The sequence below is a fragment of the Benincasa hispida genome, chromosome 11 (genome assembly GCF_027475165.1).
Source record: "Benincasa hispida cultivar pf3 chromosome 11, pf3_genome.v1.1, whole genome shotgun sequence".
Taxonomy (NCBI): Eukaryota; Viridiplantae; Streptophyta; class Magnoliopsida; order Cucurbitales; family Cucurbitaceae; genus Benincasa; species Benincasa hispida.
In genome coordinates this window covers 39,820,021-39,838,419 of record NC_143488.1, presented here as the reverse complement: position 1 = coordinate 39,838,419, position 18,399 = coordinate 39,820,021, and the positions used below count along the sequence as shown (strand labels likewise).

The following is an 18,399-nucleotide window of genomic DNA, read 5'->3' as shown; positions in this document are numbered from 1 at the left end:
CATTTTACAACTCTTTGTAACAACTATAGAGTAGGCCGCATCCAATGGTGTTATTAGAATAAGGTACCCGACCTCATTCATGTACCATAGATCATTTTGACTATTTACTCGAACCCGATCCACTCTTATGTCTCCACATAAAGTTCAAGTACTTATACAATAATCATGGGTCTTAGTTTATTGGATTTAAACTTTCATACAATTTATGAGATCAATAACAAGTATATTGATAATAGAAAATGTTTATCATTTTACAAACTGTAAGTTTTTAGGACATAAATCCCAACAACCAGGTGTCAAATTTTATTGCTTTCATGACTTAGCTTCTTGTTGTTCTTTTATAGGTTCCTTTAATTGACCCTGAAAAAAAGAAGAAGATCAAATTTAGATTCTGGTGAATAAAGGGAAGTTGTACGAACAGAAATCAATGGTACGATTCAACTGCCACGTCTCCACATAGTTCACATCGTGAGATTCATATGATGCTTCGTGTCACCTTGGAAGTGAACTCCCTTCGAAAAGCGGATGTATACGTCAATATCAAGGTGAATGAAGGAAGTAGTTCATAGTAAGTGCATGAAGGAAATGTGACCACATATCCCACGGTCTCTTCCGTTAGTTTGGATCGTGAGATTTCTATGTTGCTCTTGTTGGTTAGCTTTAAGCGGCCCTTTGCTAGTCGTTTAACGATGGCTATCCCCTCGAAAATTTGTAACATAGGATTCAGAAAAACTCAAGCTCTAGAAATTGATAGAATTTCTTTGGTCTTAGTAACCTCTGACGTTTGAAAATGGTGGGTCTACACTTACAGAATTATTAAGTGTTAATAATTTCTGACCAAAAGTAATACCTAAATGACTATAGGAATATGAGTTATTCTAGAGATAGTATTTAGACAAGAATGTCTTATTGTAGTATCGATACAAAAGAATAATCTTGGGCACATTATTAAAATTGCTAAAACTTGATTGGATTTAAAAACAATTCACTTATAAAATTTGGTTATAATTTCAGAATGACAAGTTCAATAATACAAGTGTTGGCATCAAATAAACTCATCGGAGATAATTATGTGAATTGAAAATCAAATTTGAACACGATACTTGTGATAGATGATTTGCGGTTTATCTTAATTGAGGATTGTCCTCCCATTCCTAGCTCTAACACAAACCGAAATGTTCGGGATTTGTAATGACAAATAGGTCAGGGCTAATGATAAAGCCCATGCTTATATCCTCGCCAGCGTATCTGATGTCTTGGCAAAGAAGCATAAGGATATGAATACTGCCAAAGAGATTATGGAATCTCTGCGAGGGATGTTTAGACAACCGTCCTTCACCCTGAGGTATGATGCCATCAAGTACATTTACAATAGTCGCATAAAAGAGGGGATAAATGTTCGTCAACATGTCCTGCACATGATGGTCCACTTTAATGTGGCAGAAGTTAACAGTGTTGTCATGGACGAGAGAAGTCAAGTTGGTTTTATTCTAGAATCTCTTTCGAAGAGTTTTCTTCAATTCTATATGAATGCATTGATGAATAAAATTGAATACAACTTGACTACTCTGCTGAATGAGCTACAAGATTATCAGACAATGTTGAGAACAAAGGATCTGGAATCAAAAGTAAATGTTACTACTGCCGAGAAGAAAGGAATGTCCTCCAAGCTTGATGTTGCCTCCTCTTCAAAGAGTAAGAGTATTCCTTTGAAGAATGACAAAGGGAAAGGGAAGAAGAAACTTACTAGAAAGAAAGGCAAGGATAACGCTACAGAGAAAGAAAAATGTTTCCACTACAATGAAGAAGGGTATTGGAGGAGAAACTACCCTTAGTATTTTACTGAGAAGAGGGCAGAGAAAGGTAAATAGGCAAACTAGTCCCTAGTACTATTTGCTCAGCTCGACCAGTGGGAGAAGTTGCTACTTGCTTTTATGATCTTGTACAGAACAAATTATATAATTTTGTGATAAATGAAAAATTAATTTTCAAAAATTATGTTTGTTCTAGCAACTTCTACTAAGAATCAAATTGCTAAAAGCCATTTGTAAATATTCAGATATTTAAAATGGCTAGATAAAAGTATAGAAAGTTTAAAAGATTTCTAGATTTAACTGTTAACAAAGAGTTGTTGAGACAGGTCAGATGTATCTTACTCAAAGAGTTGAGAGTACCTCAATGTAGTGGGAGGAAAGTATGTTTCCTAGCCATTATTGAGAATAAGATGCAATCCTCATATAGTTTTATTCAAAAGCCTATTGTATACAAACATGTTTACAATGATTCTCTCAACTAAAGTGTTTGAGAATCACCTAGTAGGACTAGGAATACTAGATAACTTAGGGATACTGAATGGTAAAAGATAGGTATGAGATGTCCTAATTTATTGTATTTCTCTATAAAACTCAGAAACTCAGTCATATATATCGGATATATAAGTTACCACTGGAGTTTTAGACCAAGTGGGAGTTTGTTGGGTTTTATGTCCTAAAACTCGTGGTATGTAAACAATGGAACTTATTCTGAAAGTTCAATAAGGTGGTGTTGAATAGAAATCCAATAAACCTAAAAGTTCCTTGACTATTGGATGAGTATTTGAATTTTATGTGGAGATATAAAGGTGGATTAAGTTCAAGTAAATAGTCAAAATGATCTATAGTATATGAATAAGGTTAGGTACCTTATTCTGGTAACATTATTGGATGTGGTTTGCTCTGTAGTTGTTACAAGGAATTGTAAAGTGCTACAAATGAAGTGATCCTAATTCATTCATGTTAGAACATGAGGAGTGGGGATATCCTTGTGCAAAAGGGTTTGTACAAAATTGGACCACGAAATTAGTCACTCTTACTTTATAACGTTGTTTACTGTTTAAGACTGACTATTTCAAAGCGATGACCTAGGTAACTTGACCTTAATCATGAGCTAACTATGAATACCTGTTTATTTGGAATTATGCTTAGATTTGCATAGGTGAGGGTTGGCTCAACAGCGTCGGCTCAATAAACCTCCCATTTCAGGGGGTAAAACTAGATAGATAGCTGGGGACATTGGGTGCAAGACGGAATTCACTCCTACTCGCTTTTAGGGATAGTAGAAAGGTTGTTCCCTGAAGTGTTGATTCTGGGTCTTGAACAAGGGGTCCCATCCTCTCATTGCCCCGAGAGGGACTCAGTTCTGTTGATTGGATCACAAAACAATTGTTCATAAGAGGATCAGTGGGGACTTAAGGAACAAGAGGTAATTTTGGGAGTAAAACAGAGATTTGACCCAGCCGTTACTACGAACAACCTGTGAAGGGTTGACTTACTAATCATGGTTGTATCGAGTGGACATAATATATCTATAGTAAGGGAAGTTCAACTATGGGCTTTAGTGGAGTGACCCATTAGTTAAGGAATGGGGGTTAGATCGGTCTAATGAGTTTAGCCGATTAATCTCGGATCGTTGGAGCCCATGATCTGTAGGTCCACGTGTTGGATTTTATGTCCTAAAACTCGTAGTTTGTAAATTAATTTGGATTTTATAACCTAAAACTCGTAGTTTGTAAAATAATAAATATATTCTGTTTTGTTTTTTGATAAAGTTATTATTGAAATTGTAATCTTGAATCCAATAAACTAAGGTCCTGAGGCTATTTAATGTAGTTTGAACTTTATGTAGTGACATAAATGTGGATCAAGTTCAAATATATAACAAAAATGGTCTATAGTATATGAATAAGGTTAGGCGCCTTATTCTTGGGACACTATGGATGCGACCCACTTTGTAGTTAGTACAAACGATGTGATCCTGAATTGTTCATATAGAGATATGTGAGTAGGTGCATCCTATGTAATGAGTTTGCATAAGACTGAACCATGAAATAGTCACTTTTTACGTTCTAAATGTCGTTTTATGTATAAAACTGACTATTTCGTTAATTGATGACTTAGGTAACTTAATCTTAATCCTAAGCTAACTATGAACTCCTGTTCACTCGGAATTATCCTTAGATCTACATAAGTGAGGGCAACTCATCATCGCTGGCCCAATAAACTTCCCATTTCAAGGGTAAGATTGGGTGGATAGCTGGGAACATAGGGTGCAAGACGGAATTCACTCCTACCCGTTATAGGGATAGTAGATAGGTTGTTCTCTTTAGTACAAAATCCAGGTCTTGAACAAGGGGTCTCAACTTCTTTTTGGCCCAAGAGGGATTCGGTTTATAGGTTGGACCTTAAACCAATTGTTCACTAGAGGATCAGTGGAACTTAAGGAATAAGATGTAGTCTCGAGGGTAAAACGATTTTTATGATCCAACCGAGATTACGAACAACCTGTGAAGGATTAGCTTACTAATCATGGTTATATCAAATGGATACAAATATATCTATAGTGAGGGGAGTGCAACGACGGGACTATAGTGGAATGAGTCGTTAGTTAACAAATGTTGATTAGCTCCGTCTAAAGAGTTTAGCTAGCTAATCTCGGATCGTTGGAGCCCATGATCTAGAGGTCCATTAGGCTCCCCTACTAGCTCATATGGAATAAACTTAGAACAGTATGATAGAATAATTCGAATTGTTCGAATTACGTGAAGAGAGAGAAACCGACAAGTATATGTGATATAGTGGTCGTTTTTCAGTTTAGAGATACAACTTTAATATTTAAATGTGATTTAAATATCAAGAATATGAATACGTTAATGTTCGGAAGCTCAGAAATAATGGAAATGGTCAAAGATGGAAAAAACCAAAGAGTTGACTTTTGACTTTGAAAAGTCAAACATTGACCGACCTTATATTCAAATGTGATTTGAATGTCGAGAAAATGAATGCGTATTCATGCTTGAGAGGTCAAAATTAGTCAACACGGAAAAAATCATAAAAAGTCGAAATGTTGACTTTTTGGTCAAAGTTTGACTTTGACCAAATGACTATTTTGCCCTTTGACTAAAGTTAGTGAGAAAATCCAAACTTTTGTTGGATAATTCCACTAACAAAATAGTGGGCTAGGTGTTGGCTTATAGTGGAGACATTAAGCCCACTTAGATAGTGGATTCTAGGTGTTGGGTTTTTATGGATTTGTTTCATGAAATTGTTCAATGGTTTTTTTCTATAAATTGAGCTTTCATTTTGAATAAAAAAAACTTTTGCCATTTTGCCAAAATTGTTTTGTAAATTTGGGCTGAAAAATTCATATTTTTTGGAGAAAAATTTAAAACCCAACCTAATCCAAAATTCCATTTCTTTTTTCTAACTCTTTCTCTCTCTCGGGTTCTTCATCCACTGGGTCCCACAATCCGGTTCTGAATCCAGAGAATAGTAGGTAAACTCTAGTGGTGGTCCGGAAGAGTTCGGGTCGAGATTCAGCGAGGAAAAGCGAGTTTCGGGAGCTTCAACGATAAGGTTTCAAATATCCTATCCACTTCAATTTGCATGCTTATTTCCTTTTGTTTAGAAGCAATTAGAGTGTAACTAGGTCCTAATTCTACTGCGTATGTCTCGTGTTCCATCATGTGATACCAGAGCATGCTTTAATTACACTCAATTGCTTTTGGTGGGTGTTTTTTTTTCTTTCTATTCAAGTGTTAAATGAAATATGGACTAAAGTAGATTTATTATGATTTTGGCATTGTTTTTCTTTAAATTTCTTGTGAAAATTTATAATTGCTCACATGTTTATAAGCATTAATATGTGAAAAAGAGTCTGTAAATTTGTTGGAGCCATCAGAGTTGAAATTAGGCTGTAATTTCTTGATTCCGGGAGAGAGGACAACAGCCAAATTGGAGAAAAATTACTCACAGACCCGCAATTAGCCTCCAGACCCGAGAGAAGCTCCCAGAACCGACCCGCCAGCCCGGATACGACCGGTTTAGAGTAGCCACGCATGCGCCAGCTGTCGATGAAGCGTCCGACCCGTTTTGTGTTCTGACCCGATTTCTCCGCCCGAAGCTGCCTCGCATGTACCGTTCGCCCACGACCCTGCGTTTCGTCAACCCAAACCGCCCCGCACCTCCGTTGACTTCGCCAGCAGGCGTTGACCAGCTGATCCAAATGGTCTGGACCGGTCCGTTTGACCGGTTCAACTTGGTTTTTTGGTGTTTTTGGGCCGGTTTAAGTGGTTTTTGAGGGGTTCCAGATGGTTCAAAGTGTTTGAAGCCGGTTCCGGGTAGCTGGTTGCTGATTTTTGTAATAAATTAATTATTTGTTTTTTTTAATACCAAAATCGGTTCACTTTAGTGTTGTCTACCTATTATGCATGTGACGTATAATGTTGTTTGATTATGTGTGCATATAGTATGCCATATAGTTTTAAAACCCCACCATAGGAAAAGCATGTGACATGTATTTGTTATATCTTATAAGTGTTATAAAATATATACTATGAATGCTTAGTTTTAATATAAGTGTTATATTAAAGCATGTTTGATTGAATGAAGCATGTTATAGATGAATGCTCTAGGGTTATAATTGTTATAATTTATTTTATAATTTTTATAAAATAACCTACACTTTTAAAATCTATAACAAAGATAAGATGCATGCTCATTTAGGGTTAACCATCAAGTAATCCTAATTTTCATAGAAAATAGGTCGATATCTTGTAAAACCGAAGTTACAAGAAAACTCACCCGGCAAGATCTTGGCAAAAAGTCAGATAAGATGACTAAGGTTGAAGGTTTTTAAGTTGACGGTTCACAGAACACTTACTACCTGGAGATTGAGTCGATGTCTAAGTTAGGTTAAACCGATTTTATGAGCATGCGTGAGCGGTATGAGGTAATAAAATTTGTTTTATCACCTAGACATCGTAGGTTAAAAATCTAGTATAAAAGTTATACTCGGATGAATCACCTAGACTTAGGATATGTTTAGTTAGCCGAAATGTATCGCTAAGTATTTTATACCCTAACCGTCTAGAACACTTCAGCTGGAGAAAAGTAATGTACTTTTAGCTCTAGCATCCCTAAGAGTTCACACCGTGAGATTCATGCTTGGCTTTAGGCTGCCCTGGGAGTGGACTCCATTCGGAGAGTGTTTGCATGAGTCAATACCAAGGTGAATAGGGGAAGTTGTTCATAGTAAGTGGGAGAAAGAAGTGTGTCAACACATCCTACGGTTTCTTCCATTAGGTCGCACCGTGAGATTCCTATAATGCACCTGCATGTCTGTCCTGGAGCGACCTTAGCAATCGAAGGGTTGTATTATAGGATTCGGAACTCGGCGAACTCTAGAAATTGATAGGGTCTCTCAGGTTCGTTTTCATTCTTGTCTTTCCAACTTCGGCAGCATAATGATTTCAATCTTTGAGGTTTGAAAATAGAGGGTCACAGTTACGAGAAATACTAAGTGTTAGTAAATTCTTGACCAAAGTAGTGATAACTGAGTTACTATAGGAATAAGAGTTATTCTGGTGATAGTATCTAGTCAAGATAGTCTTGGTTCAACAGAGGAATAGTCGATCACCCCTCGGTGAAGGTTATTCTAAACCATTGAAATATCATTGCAAAATATAATGATGAAAGGTCATTATTAGATTTTTTGCTAAACTTGATTGATTTAAAAAATTAATGTTTTTACTAAAAATGATATGTTTTTCTTTGCAGCATACCTAGCTCTTTAGATCAACTCTTAGCTTCTGAGAAACTTAACGGTGACAACTACTCAACATGGAAAACAAATCTGGATTCAACACTAGTAATAGATGACCTGAGATTTGTCTTAACCGAGGAATGTCCTCAGGCCCCTGCCTCGAAAGAAGCACAAGGTAAATATGATTTACTAGTTGCTGAGACATGTTTAGTGGAGGATGATACCTCAACCTGGATATTGGATTCAGGAGCCACTAATCATATTTGCTTCTCTTTTCAGGAAACTAGTTCGTAGAAAAAGCTTGAAGAAAGCGGGATCACCCTCAAGGTTGGAAAATGAGAGGTTATCTCGGCCGAAGCAGTGGGAGATTTGAAGTTGTTTTTCAATGATAGATATATCATACTTAAAGATATTTTGTATACTCCTAAAATGAGACAGAATTTGATATCTATCACATGTATATTGGAATAAATGTATAAAATATATTTTGAAGTTAATGAAGCGTTCATTTTCAGAAAAGGTATTCAAATTTGTTCTGCTGTACTTGAAAATAACTTATATAAGTTAAGACCAACTAAAGCAAAATTTGTCTTAAATACTGAGATGTTTAGAACAGCCGAAACTCAAAATAAAAGACAAAAAGTTTCTTCTAATGCCTATCTATGGCCCTTAAGACTTGGCCACATAAATCTCAAAAGGATTGAGAGATTGGTTAAAAATGGACTCCTAAATCAGTTAGAAGATAATTCTTTACCTCTATATGAGTCTTGTCTTGAGGGAAAAATGACTAAGAGATCTTTTACTGGAAAAGATCACAGAGCCACAATACCCTTAGAGCTTGTACATTCGGACCTCTGTGGACCGATGAATGTCAAAGCTCGAGGTGGGTATGAATATTTCATCAGTTTTATTGATGATTATTCAAGGTATAGTCATATTTACCTAATGCATCACAAGTCTGATTCTTTTGAAAAGTTCAAAGAATATAAGACTGAGGTTGAGAACTAGTTAGGTAAAACAATTAAGACACTACGATCAGATCGAGGTAGGGAGTATATGGACTTAAGATTCCAGGATTATATGATAGAACATGGAATCAAGTCACAACTCTTTGCACCTAATATGCCTCAGCAGAACGGTGTATTTGAAAGAAGAAACATAACCTTGTTGGACATAGTTCGCTCAATGATGAGCTTTGCTAAGTTACCTGATTCCTTTTGGGGACATGCATTAGAGACTGATGTCTATATTTTGAATAACGTTCCCTCTAAAAGTGTTTCAGAAACACTTTATGAGCTATGGAAAGGACGTAAAGGCAGTTTACGTCACTTTAGGATTTGAGGATGCCCGGTACACGTGTTGATGCAAAATCCTAAAAAATTGGAACGTCGTTCAAAACTATGCCTATTTGTAGGTTATCAAAAAGAAACAAAAGGTGGTCTATTTTACGATCCTCAAGAGAATAAGGTATTTGTATCGACAAATGCCACATTCTTAGAGGAAGACCACATAAGAAGTCATCAACCTCGTAGTAGACTAGTATTGAATGAAATTTTCAAAGACGCTACAAATAGAGCTAGTTCATCTACTAAAGTAGTAGATAAAACTAGTATATCTGGTCAGTCACATCCTTCTCAAGAGTTGAGAATGCCTCGACGTAGTGGGAAGGTTGTTCATCAGCCTGATCGTTACTTGGGTTTAACATAAACACAAGTCGTCATACCTGATGACGGCATAGAGGATCCATCGACCTATAAACAGGCGATGAAAGATGTGGATCGTGATCCGTGGGTCAAAGCCATGGACCTCGAAATGGAGTCTATGTACTTCAATTTTGTCTGGAAACTTGTAGATCAACCAAATGATGTAAAACCAATTGATTGTAAGTGAATCTACAAGAGAAAACGAGACCAAGCCGATAAAGTACATACTTTTAAGGCTCGACTTGTGGCAAAGGGTTATACCTAGAGAGAATGAGTGGACTATGATGAAACTTTCTCTCCTGTTGCCATACTTAAGTCGATTAGAATACTCTTATCCATTGCCACCTTTTATGACTATGAAATTTGGCAGATGGATGTCAAGACAACCTTTCTAAATGTCGATCTTGAAAATAGTATCTATATGGCTCAACCAGAGGGGTTTATCGCACAGGGTCAAGAACAAAAGGTTTGTAAGCTTCAAAAATCCATTTATGGGTTGAAAAAAGCTTCTAGATTTTGGAATATAAGATTTGATACTGCGATCAAATCTGATGGCTTTGAACAGAATGTTGACGAGCCTTGTGTTTACAAGAAGATCGTCAATTCTACTATAGTGTTCTTAGTTTTATATGTTGATGATATTCTACTCATTGGGAATGAAGTAGATTACCTAATTGATATCAAGAAATGGCTAGCAACGCAGTTCCAAATGAAAGATTTAGGAAATGCGCAGTATGTTATCGGGATTCAGATTATTCGGAACCGCAAGAACAGAACACTAGCCATGTCTCAAGCAACTTATATAGACAAAATTTTTCAAAGTATCAATGTCCTAAGACACCTAAAGAGGTTGAGGATATGAGACGCATTCCCTATGCTTCCGCAGTAGGAAGCCTGATGTATGCAATGTTATGTATTAGACCTGACATATGCTACGCAGTAAAGATAGTCAGTAGGTAGCAGTCCAATCCTGGATATGATCATTGGATTGCCGTTAAAAATATCCTCAAGTATCTTAGGAGAACGAGGAACTACATGCTCGTGTATGGTACTAAGGATTTGATCCTTACTGGATACACTGACTCTGATTTTCAAATCGATAAAGATGCAAGAAAATCTACATCGGGATTAGTGTTCATTCTAAATGGAGGAACAGTAGTATGGAGAAGTGTGAAGCAAAACTATATTGCGGACTCCACAATGGAAGCTGAATACATAGCTGCATGTGAAGCAACAAAAGAAGCAGTATGGTTGAGGAAATTCTTGACAGATTTGGAAGTTGTTCCAAATATGAATCTGCCTATCACCCTATATTGTGATAATAGTAGTGCAGTTGCAAATTCAAGAGAACCAAGAAGCCACAAGTGCGGCAAGCATATTGAGCGCAAATACCATCTGATCTGGGAGATTATACATCGTGAAGATGTTGTAGTAACCCAGATATCTTCTGAGCAAAACATTGCTGATCCTTTTACAAAGGCCCCTCACGGCTAAAGTGTTTGAAGGCCACCTACAGAGTCTAGGTCTACGAAGTTTGTAAACTAGGACAAGTGGGAGAACTTTTGGGTATATGCCCTAGTTTATTGTATTCATATGTTTATTGTACTCATATGTTTCTCACTTAAATTCAACATTGTGATACTCTACTAGGAGTTTTAGTCCAAGTAGGAGTTTGTTGGATTTTATGTCCTAAAACTCGTAGTTTATAAATTAATTTGGATTTTATTTCCTAAAACTCGTAGTTTGTAAATTAATAAACATATTCTGTTTTGTTTTTCGATAAAGTTGTTATTGAAATTGTAATCTTGAATCCAATAAACTAAAGTTCTGAGGCTATTTAATGTAGTTTGAACTTTATATAGTGACATAAATGTGGATCAAGTTCAAATATATAGCCAAAATGGTCTATAGTATATGAATAAGGTTGGGCGTCTTATTCTAGGGACACTATGGATGCAACCCACTTTGTAGTTACTATAAACGATGTGATCCTGAATCGTTCATATAAAGATATGTGAGTTAGGGTATCCTATGCAATGAGTTTACATAAGACTGAACCATGAAATAGTCACTTTTTACGTTCTAAATATCGTTTTATGTATAAAACTGACTATTTCGTTAATTGATGACCTAGGTAACTTAATCTTAATCCTGAGCTAACTATGAACTCCTGTTCACTCGGAATTATCTTTAGCTTTGCATAGGTGAGGGCAACACATCATCGCTGGTCCAATAAGCCTCCCATTTTAGGGGTAAGATCGGGTGGATAGCTGGGAACATAGGGTGTAAGACGGAATTCACTTCTACCTGTTATAGGGATAGTAGATAGGTTGTTCCCTTTAGTACTGAATCCAAGTCTTGAACAAGGGGCCCCACCCTCTCCTTGGTCTAAGAGGGATTCGGTTTATAGGTTGGACCTTAAACCAATTGTTCACTAGAGAATTAGTGGAACTTAAGGTATAAGATGTAGTCTCGGGGGTAAAACGGTTTTTATGACCCAGTTGAGATTACGAACAACCTGTGAAGGATTAGCTTACTAATCATGGTTATATTAAATGGACACAAATATAGGGAGTGCAACTATGGGACTATAATGGAATGACCCGTTAGTTAAAGAATGTTGATTACCTAAGTCTAAAGAGTTTAGCTAGCTAATCTTGGATCATTAGAGCCCATGATCTATAGTTCCATTAGGTTCCCTTACTAGCTCATATGGAATAAACTTAAAATAGTATGAAAGAATAATTCGAATTGTTGAAATTAGGTAAAGAAAGAGAAACCGACAAGTATATGTGATATAGTGGTCGGGTTTTTCAGTTAGAGATACAGTTTTAATATTTAAATGTGATTTAAATATCAAGAATATAAATACGTTCATGTTCGGAAGCTCAGAAATAATGGAAATGGTCAAAGATGGAAAAAATCAAAGAGTTGACTTTTGACTTTGAAAAGTCAAATTTTGACCGACATTATATTCAAATGTGATTTGAATGTCGAGAAAATGAATGCGTATTCATGCTCGAGAGGTCAAAATTAGTCAACACGGAAAAAATCATAAAAAGTCAAAATGTTGACTTTTTGGTCAAAGTTTGACTTTGACCAAATGACTATTTTGCCCTTGGACTAAAGTTAGTGGGAAAATCCAAACTTTTGTTGGATAATTCTACTAACAAAATAGTAGGCTAGGTGTTGGCTTATAGTGGAGACATTAAGCCCACTTAGGTAGTAGATATGTGTTGGGTTTTTATGGATTTGTTTCATGCAATTGTTGCAACAAATCCAACAATTGCATGCTTATTTCCTTTTGTTTAGAAGTAATTAGATATTAAATTAGGTCCTAATTCTACTACGTATGTCTCGTGTTCCATCACCACGAGGTCTCCCTACTAGCTCGGAAATGGATTAGCTCTAGAGTAGCGTGATAAGTTAATTTGAAATTAGATGCTTATTTCCTGAGTCTAGATGATAGTAGGTCAACTCTAGTAGTGGTCCGGAAGAGTTCGGGTCGAGATTCAGAGAGGAAAAACGAGTTTCGAGAGCTTCAAAGGTAAGGTTTCAAATATCCTATCCACTTCAATTTGCATGCTTATTTTCTTTTGTTTAGAAGCAATTAGAGTGTAATTAGGTCCTAATTCCGCTGCGTATGTCTCGTGTTCCATCACCACGAGGTCTCTCTACTAGCTCGGAAATGGATTAGCTCTAGAGTAACGTGATAAGTTAACATGAAACGTTCAAATTAGAATCAAACGGAATTAGACAATATATATTTAAATACGATTTAAATATATGAAGATGGATTTGTGTAAAAATTAATTTAATATTGGATATTAAATTAATTAGAATTATTTAAATTGTTTAAATAATTATTTATTAATTTTATTAGAAAATTAATTTATGAAATTAATTTTTAAAATTAATAAATTTTGATTTTAGAATTAAAATATGATTTTTAAAATCAAAATAGATTTTGGAAATAAAAAAACACAAAAAGGAAAAATGGTTTTTTATCTTCATCTTCAAGTTGCTCACAAAGAACCCATTATCTTCAATCTTCAATTACTCCAAGTATGACCTGTATCCCATGTAGCAAATCTCTTTGCATGATATTCTGCAATATATTGAAAAGATTGGAGTGATTTTGGGTTGTTGCAACCGTAGGAATTTTTCTGAAAAATTCGGGTAGAATAAGGTGTTCTTCATTTGGGTTGCTATAGTGAGCTTTCTCCAAATTTCCTTTGATTCCAGCTTATTTTGAGTCCCACAACTCAATATAGAGCATCAAGAGAATAGTAGGGAAGATCTTGTGGTGGTCTGTATTGACATAAAATTTGATGATGCGATACTACTTCTAGATGTATGCGTTATTAATGAAATGCTGGTAGTATGTTATGCGTTGTCACAAGTTTCCTTGCGATGAAACCAAGTATAATTTCACCGCAAGTTTCTCGGAGTGATCTGAGGTCGAACACAAGGATTGCGTAGTTAATGCATTACGTTCGTGATATATGCAACCGGGAGTTTTTCAATTACTAAAAGATTGGTTTATACAGGTTTTTAAAATTGCGGTAAAGTAAAGTTGCGATAATAAAATAAAATGCGGTAAAAGTAAATCTAAGCTAATATGATACAAGATACTGATACATGATACTGAGATTGAGACTAACTGTGAAAATTATACAAAGGGTCGTGTTATGCGGTGGCAAGTCTTTATGTGTGAAACAGAAATAGGAAGTTCATTAATTGCGTTAAAGATTTAACTACGGTTCCGTTTTCCCTTGGCGCACACCTCTTAGTGATCGGTCGTGTTCCCACATCTCTGTGGTGAAATAGGGATGAACGTAATGAACGCAAGGTTGCTTCCATCTCTGGAAATACTTCTCACTTTAGTTAACACATTCTTCTAACCTTCTCTCGACAGGCAGAATGGCATCTTCACTTCTGCTCTCACAGGTGAAGATATCGTCTAGCATGCTTTAGCTAAACATATTCATTTCTTTAGCACAGGTTAATTTACTTGTTTAATTCATTCTAATTACCAAGGGATTACGAAAATCTCATGGAGAAAGCGATTAATGGAAGAACAGAAATAGACAGAAAGATGGAAATGAAAATGATCATGACATTCAATACTAATATTTAGCGTCTGATACATGGTGTGAATGATAGACTAAGAAGATGAATACAATTGATAATAAGAGATAGAAACAAATACAGAAAAGTGACAACGTCTTGACACAGATCTGGACGGTGGATTTGCTTGCCGACGAATGGAGTGAATGGAAGAAAGAGTTTCCCTCTCAGGCTTGCTCGTCCGGTAGGAGTGACCTTAGTACAGAGCTTCACGGCAGGGATTGAAAGGATTTGCCCTGAGACTCACCACTTGGCCTTGTCTCTTAAATCTTCCCGGATCTTCTCCGATCAGCACTTAGACCAATCTCTCTCTCAATATACAAATATCAAAATATGCTCGTGTCAAGTATATTTTCTCATAGAATTTCATAGGCTATTTATAGGCTTAGCTTTGACTCTCTGCAGTGTGGACCCCATTTTATTGTTATGAAAATTCCGGAAATGGTGGAGTGAATATTCCTTCTGTTACGCGATCAATCCCGTCAAAAATGCACAACAGTCAGCTATACACGTGTCTGGATCCTCTGCAATTGTGTTGCTCTTTTGCATCCTTGATCGTTTGCCCGCATGCGGTTGAAGTTTCGTTAATCGCTTAGCTCTTGATCAATTGTCGCATGCACCGTCATTGCGTTGATCATCTATTCATTCCTAAATGACGGGCGCAATGCGACGTAGATGCGTTGTTCTTTTTCTCTTAAGCCATGAACGCATACGGTAACTTGATTTCCTGCAAAACAGACTTGAAATATTCTTTTCTACCATTGCGATGGTGTCAGTGGATGTATTGACGACAATTTATAATTTTTGCATTTCTTAGCTAATTTTCATACAATTGACGCAACTTTCATTTTTTTTTGCCGCAATATCTAAATAAAGCAGTATAAATAACTTGTATTTCTACAAGTTATCAGTATGTACAAAGATTTGGAGAATTTAGCAGCTAGAAATAGATATACATTGTTAAATTATAAAAGTTCATTAATTTTGATGATTTTTTTTTATGGTATGGATCAAATTGTTACAAATTTGAAAATAGATAGACTATATTATTACATACTAAAATTCATAGACTAAATTGTTACAAAATTAAAAATAATTAAGAGAATTAAACTGTTACAAACTAAAATTATGGGACCAAATTATTATTTGCATAACAGTTTAGAGACCAAAATTATTTTTTTAACCTACGAAAGTATCCCTTCTAGAATTAATCCAATAAAAATTAAAGTTTAAATTGACAAATCAATTAACAAATGGACGCATAAAAAATATTTGTTTTAGCCCTGTTAATTAATAAACCATGCAACAAAGCAACGTCCGCATGGTTTTGATTCATAGAATTGTCATCTTCTGTTATTAGGTCAAGAAACTAAATATAAGCAAATTAAGCTGAATAATCGGGTAATGTGTCTGGAAAATTACTCTATTTTCAGCATAAATGATTTACGGGATAATGCAATTGAGAGTTTGACCATGCATCAATAATCATAACCACGAGTGATTTTTCCTATTTTAAGCTGTGGAGAGATCGATCCTTTGCTTTATTTATTTACATTTTTCTAACAGTTTCCATCACCCCCACTGCCATTTCTCCCTCCAAAAAAACCAAGACAAAAAAACAAAAACAAAAAACCAACACACCATGAAATTTGTTTCAGCCATTTTGTTCGTCCTCTGCCTCAGCATGGTGGCTCAGCGCCTCGACGCTGCCAGTCCGGCAGAGGACGGACTCAGCATGATCGATCATATGTGTGCCCAGACTAACTACAAAGACCTTTGCGTCATCTCCTTGACTTCTGACCCCAATAGCTTCCCCGCCGATAAGATGGGCCTAGCCTTGGTTGCCCTCCGTTTCGCCTCCTCCAATGCCTCCGACATATCAGAGAGCATCAAGGTGATGTTAAATGACACGAGCCTGAACAAGCCATCGGTACAACAAGGCCTCTTTGATTGCCTTGACGAGTATCTAGACGCGTCGCAACAGCTTGACGACGCTATTGCTGCGATTCTCGTGAAGGCCTATGGCGACGTGGAGAAATGGGTCGATGCAGCAATCGCCAGTGTGCGCACGTGCGAGAACGAGTTTGCAACAAAGCCCTCGCTGTTGGCGCCGAAGAATGACGTGTTTATTAAGCTATGTGAAATTGCATTGTCCATCTCCAAGGTTGCGGACACGGCGGAAGGAAATTAATTATCTTGATAATTTCTTTTTTCTTTTAATTGATTTTTTCATTTTCTATGGAGGAGGATTGGAGCAAAATGGCTGGTTTAGCAATTTTCTATATGGTGAAGCTTTTTATTATGTGCTTTTTTTTTCTTTTTTCTTTTTTGGGTTTTTTTTTTTGTTTGAGATGCAATTCCTCTTTTATGAGATGAGGAGTTGCTAATTGATGTATTATTTGTTTGAATGGGAGGGAGATGTTGTAGTTGGATGAAACCCAAAACCTTTTTAAAAAAGTTTTTGTTGGTAATGGCCATCTCATATTTTCATTTTAAATTATGTCTAATTTTGTATTAAAATTGTATTTATATGCAATTCATGTGTCTACTATATTGGAAAGCTTTTATGCCTAATAATGTTGTATTAGTGATCCATATATATCAATTTTGACCTTATATTTAGTTGAAAGCATTATTTAAAAGGAAAAACAAAAACATTGTTTTCATGTTGGATTTTAATTGCATTATTTTGATTTAAAAAGTAAGAGACGATGGTTAATTAACACTTTTTGTTTGGAGAGCAATGTAATATCCATCAATTTTCCGTGGTTCTTTTCTTTTTTTTTTTTTTCTTTTTTTTTTTTTTTTTAATATAGGGACTAATATAATGAAACTAAGTTTAAGCAAAATAGTCAGGATAGAGTTTAAAAAAATACATTAGAAGAGAAATTGTCCCACACTAAAAAGATTCGCGAAAGTGATAAATTCTAAGCACAATAAAAAAAGTATAATTATTTTGGTTTCAAATTGTACAAATTAGAAATATTTTTAAGCTTGAGTGTATTGATTCTAGTTATCCTCACTCTTATACTCATGATTTTTCCTGTATCTAACCAATGTGAGACTGATCTAGTCATATTCTTAATAACCAATATGAATATAGTTCAACTACATGAAAATGCATTATCGACCAAGAGGTTAAACTTAAAAAAAAAAGACTAAGTAAATATTGAAAATATTCCGCCTAAAATAATTAATTGTTAATTGACAAGTGTGTACGCACGTATGTGGTGCACGCGTGGGTGTGCATGCACTTTTAAACTACCATTGGAGTATAAATAATTATAATATTGGGTAAATAAAGAATAAAAGTATTTTTGAAGCATTAATGAAATATCAATGACAATATAGCAATTATAGAATTTTTGAATTGGAAAACCGTAGTTTTAAAATAAAAAAAATAAAAAAAAATTAGGAGTATTTCTTGAATTAAAGCTCAAATTAATCTTGATGCTTTTTATCCTTTAAAAAAGAAATAGGCAAACAAAAATCTATGAACAAAAAGATTTGGGTACATCTAGTTTGCATTTATCATTATGTAATCCACCCAGGTGCTCAAACAAAAATTATTACCTGACAAAATTTTCTTTTTCGAAAAATATAAAATATGTCATTAACTCTTTACACGAAGAGCTCCAGAACTACAAACCTACACTCATTACCTCAATGATCATATGGTGAGATTTAAAGATCAAATCTTACCTTATATTAATTATATGAAAACTATAATAATAAAATATTTCGTTCGTACCTTGAACTAAAAACAAAGATATTATCAAACACACGTAACTTTAAACATTAAAACAATAAATAGGAAAAATATAAGAATCACTACAAGAAAATTGATCTTTTTCTAAGGTCAAAACCTTCGAAAAAAACATTTAATAGACCTTTGATATATTTTTTTTCAAAGGTTATCCCAACCTTTGAAAAGTGTCGAAATAGATTCCGTCGAAAAAACTTTTTCAAAGGTTTACTATTCTTCGAA

General features: G+C 35.3%; 1 protein-coding gene across 1 annotated transcript; it reads left to right on the top strand.

The window, feature by feature from the left end:
- Positions 1-16,053: 16,053 nt before the first annotated feature.
- LOC120092161 (putative invertase inhibitor) lies at positions 16,054-16,602 on the top strand. The gene has a single exon (XM_039050389.2). It carries the CDS (start codon positions 16,054-16,056, stop codon positions 16,600-16,602), a length of 549 nt encoding a protein of 182 aa, XP_038906317.1.
- The last annotated feature ends 1,797 nt before the right edge of the window (positions 16,603-18,399 follow it).

Excerpts from the sequence above, each read along its gene's own strand:
- LOC120092161 (XM_039050389.2), top strand. The coding sequence starts at position 16,054 with ATGAAATTTGTTTCAGCCATTTTGTTCGTCCTCTGCCTCAGCATGGTG.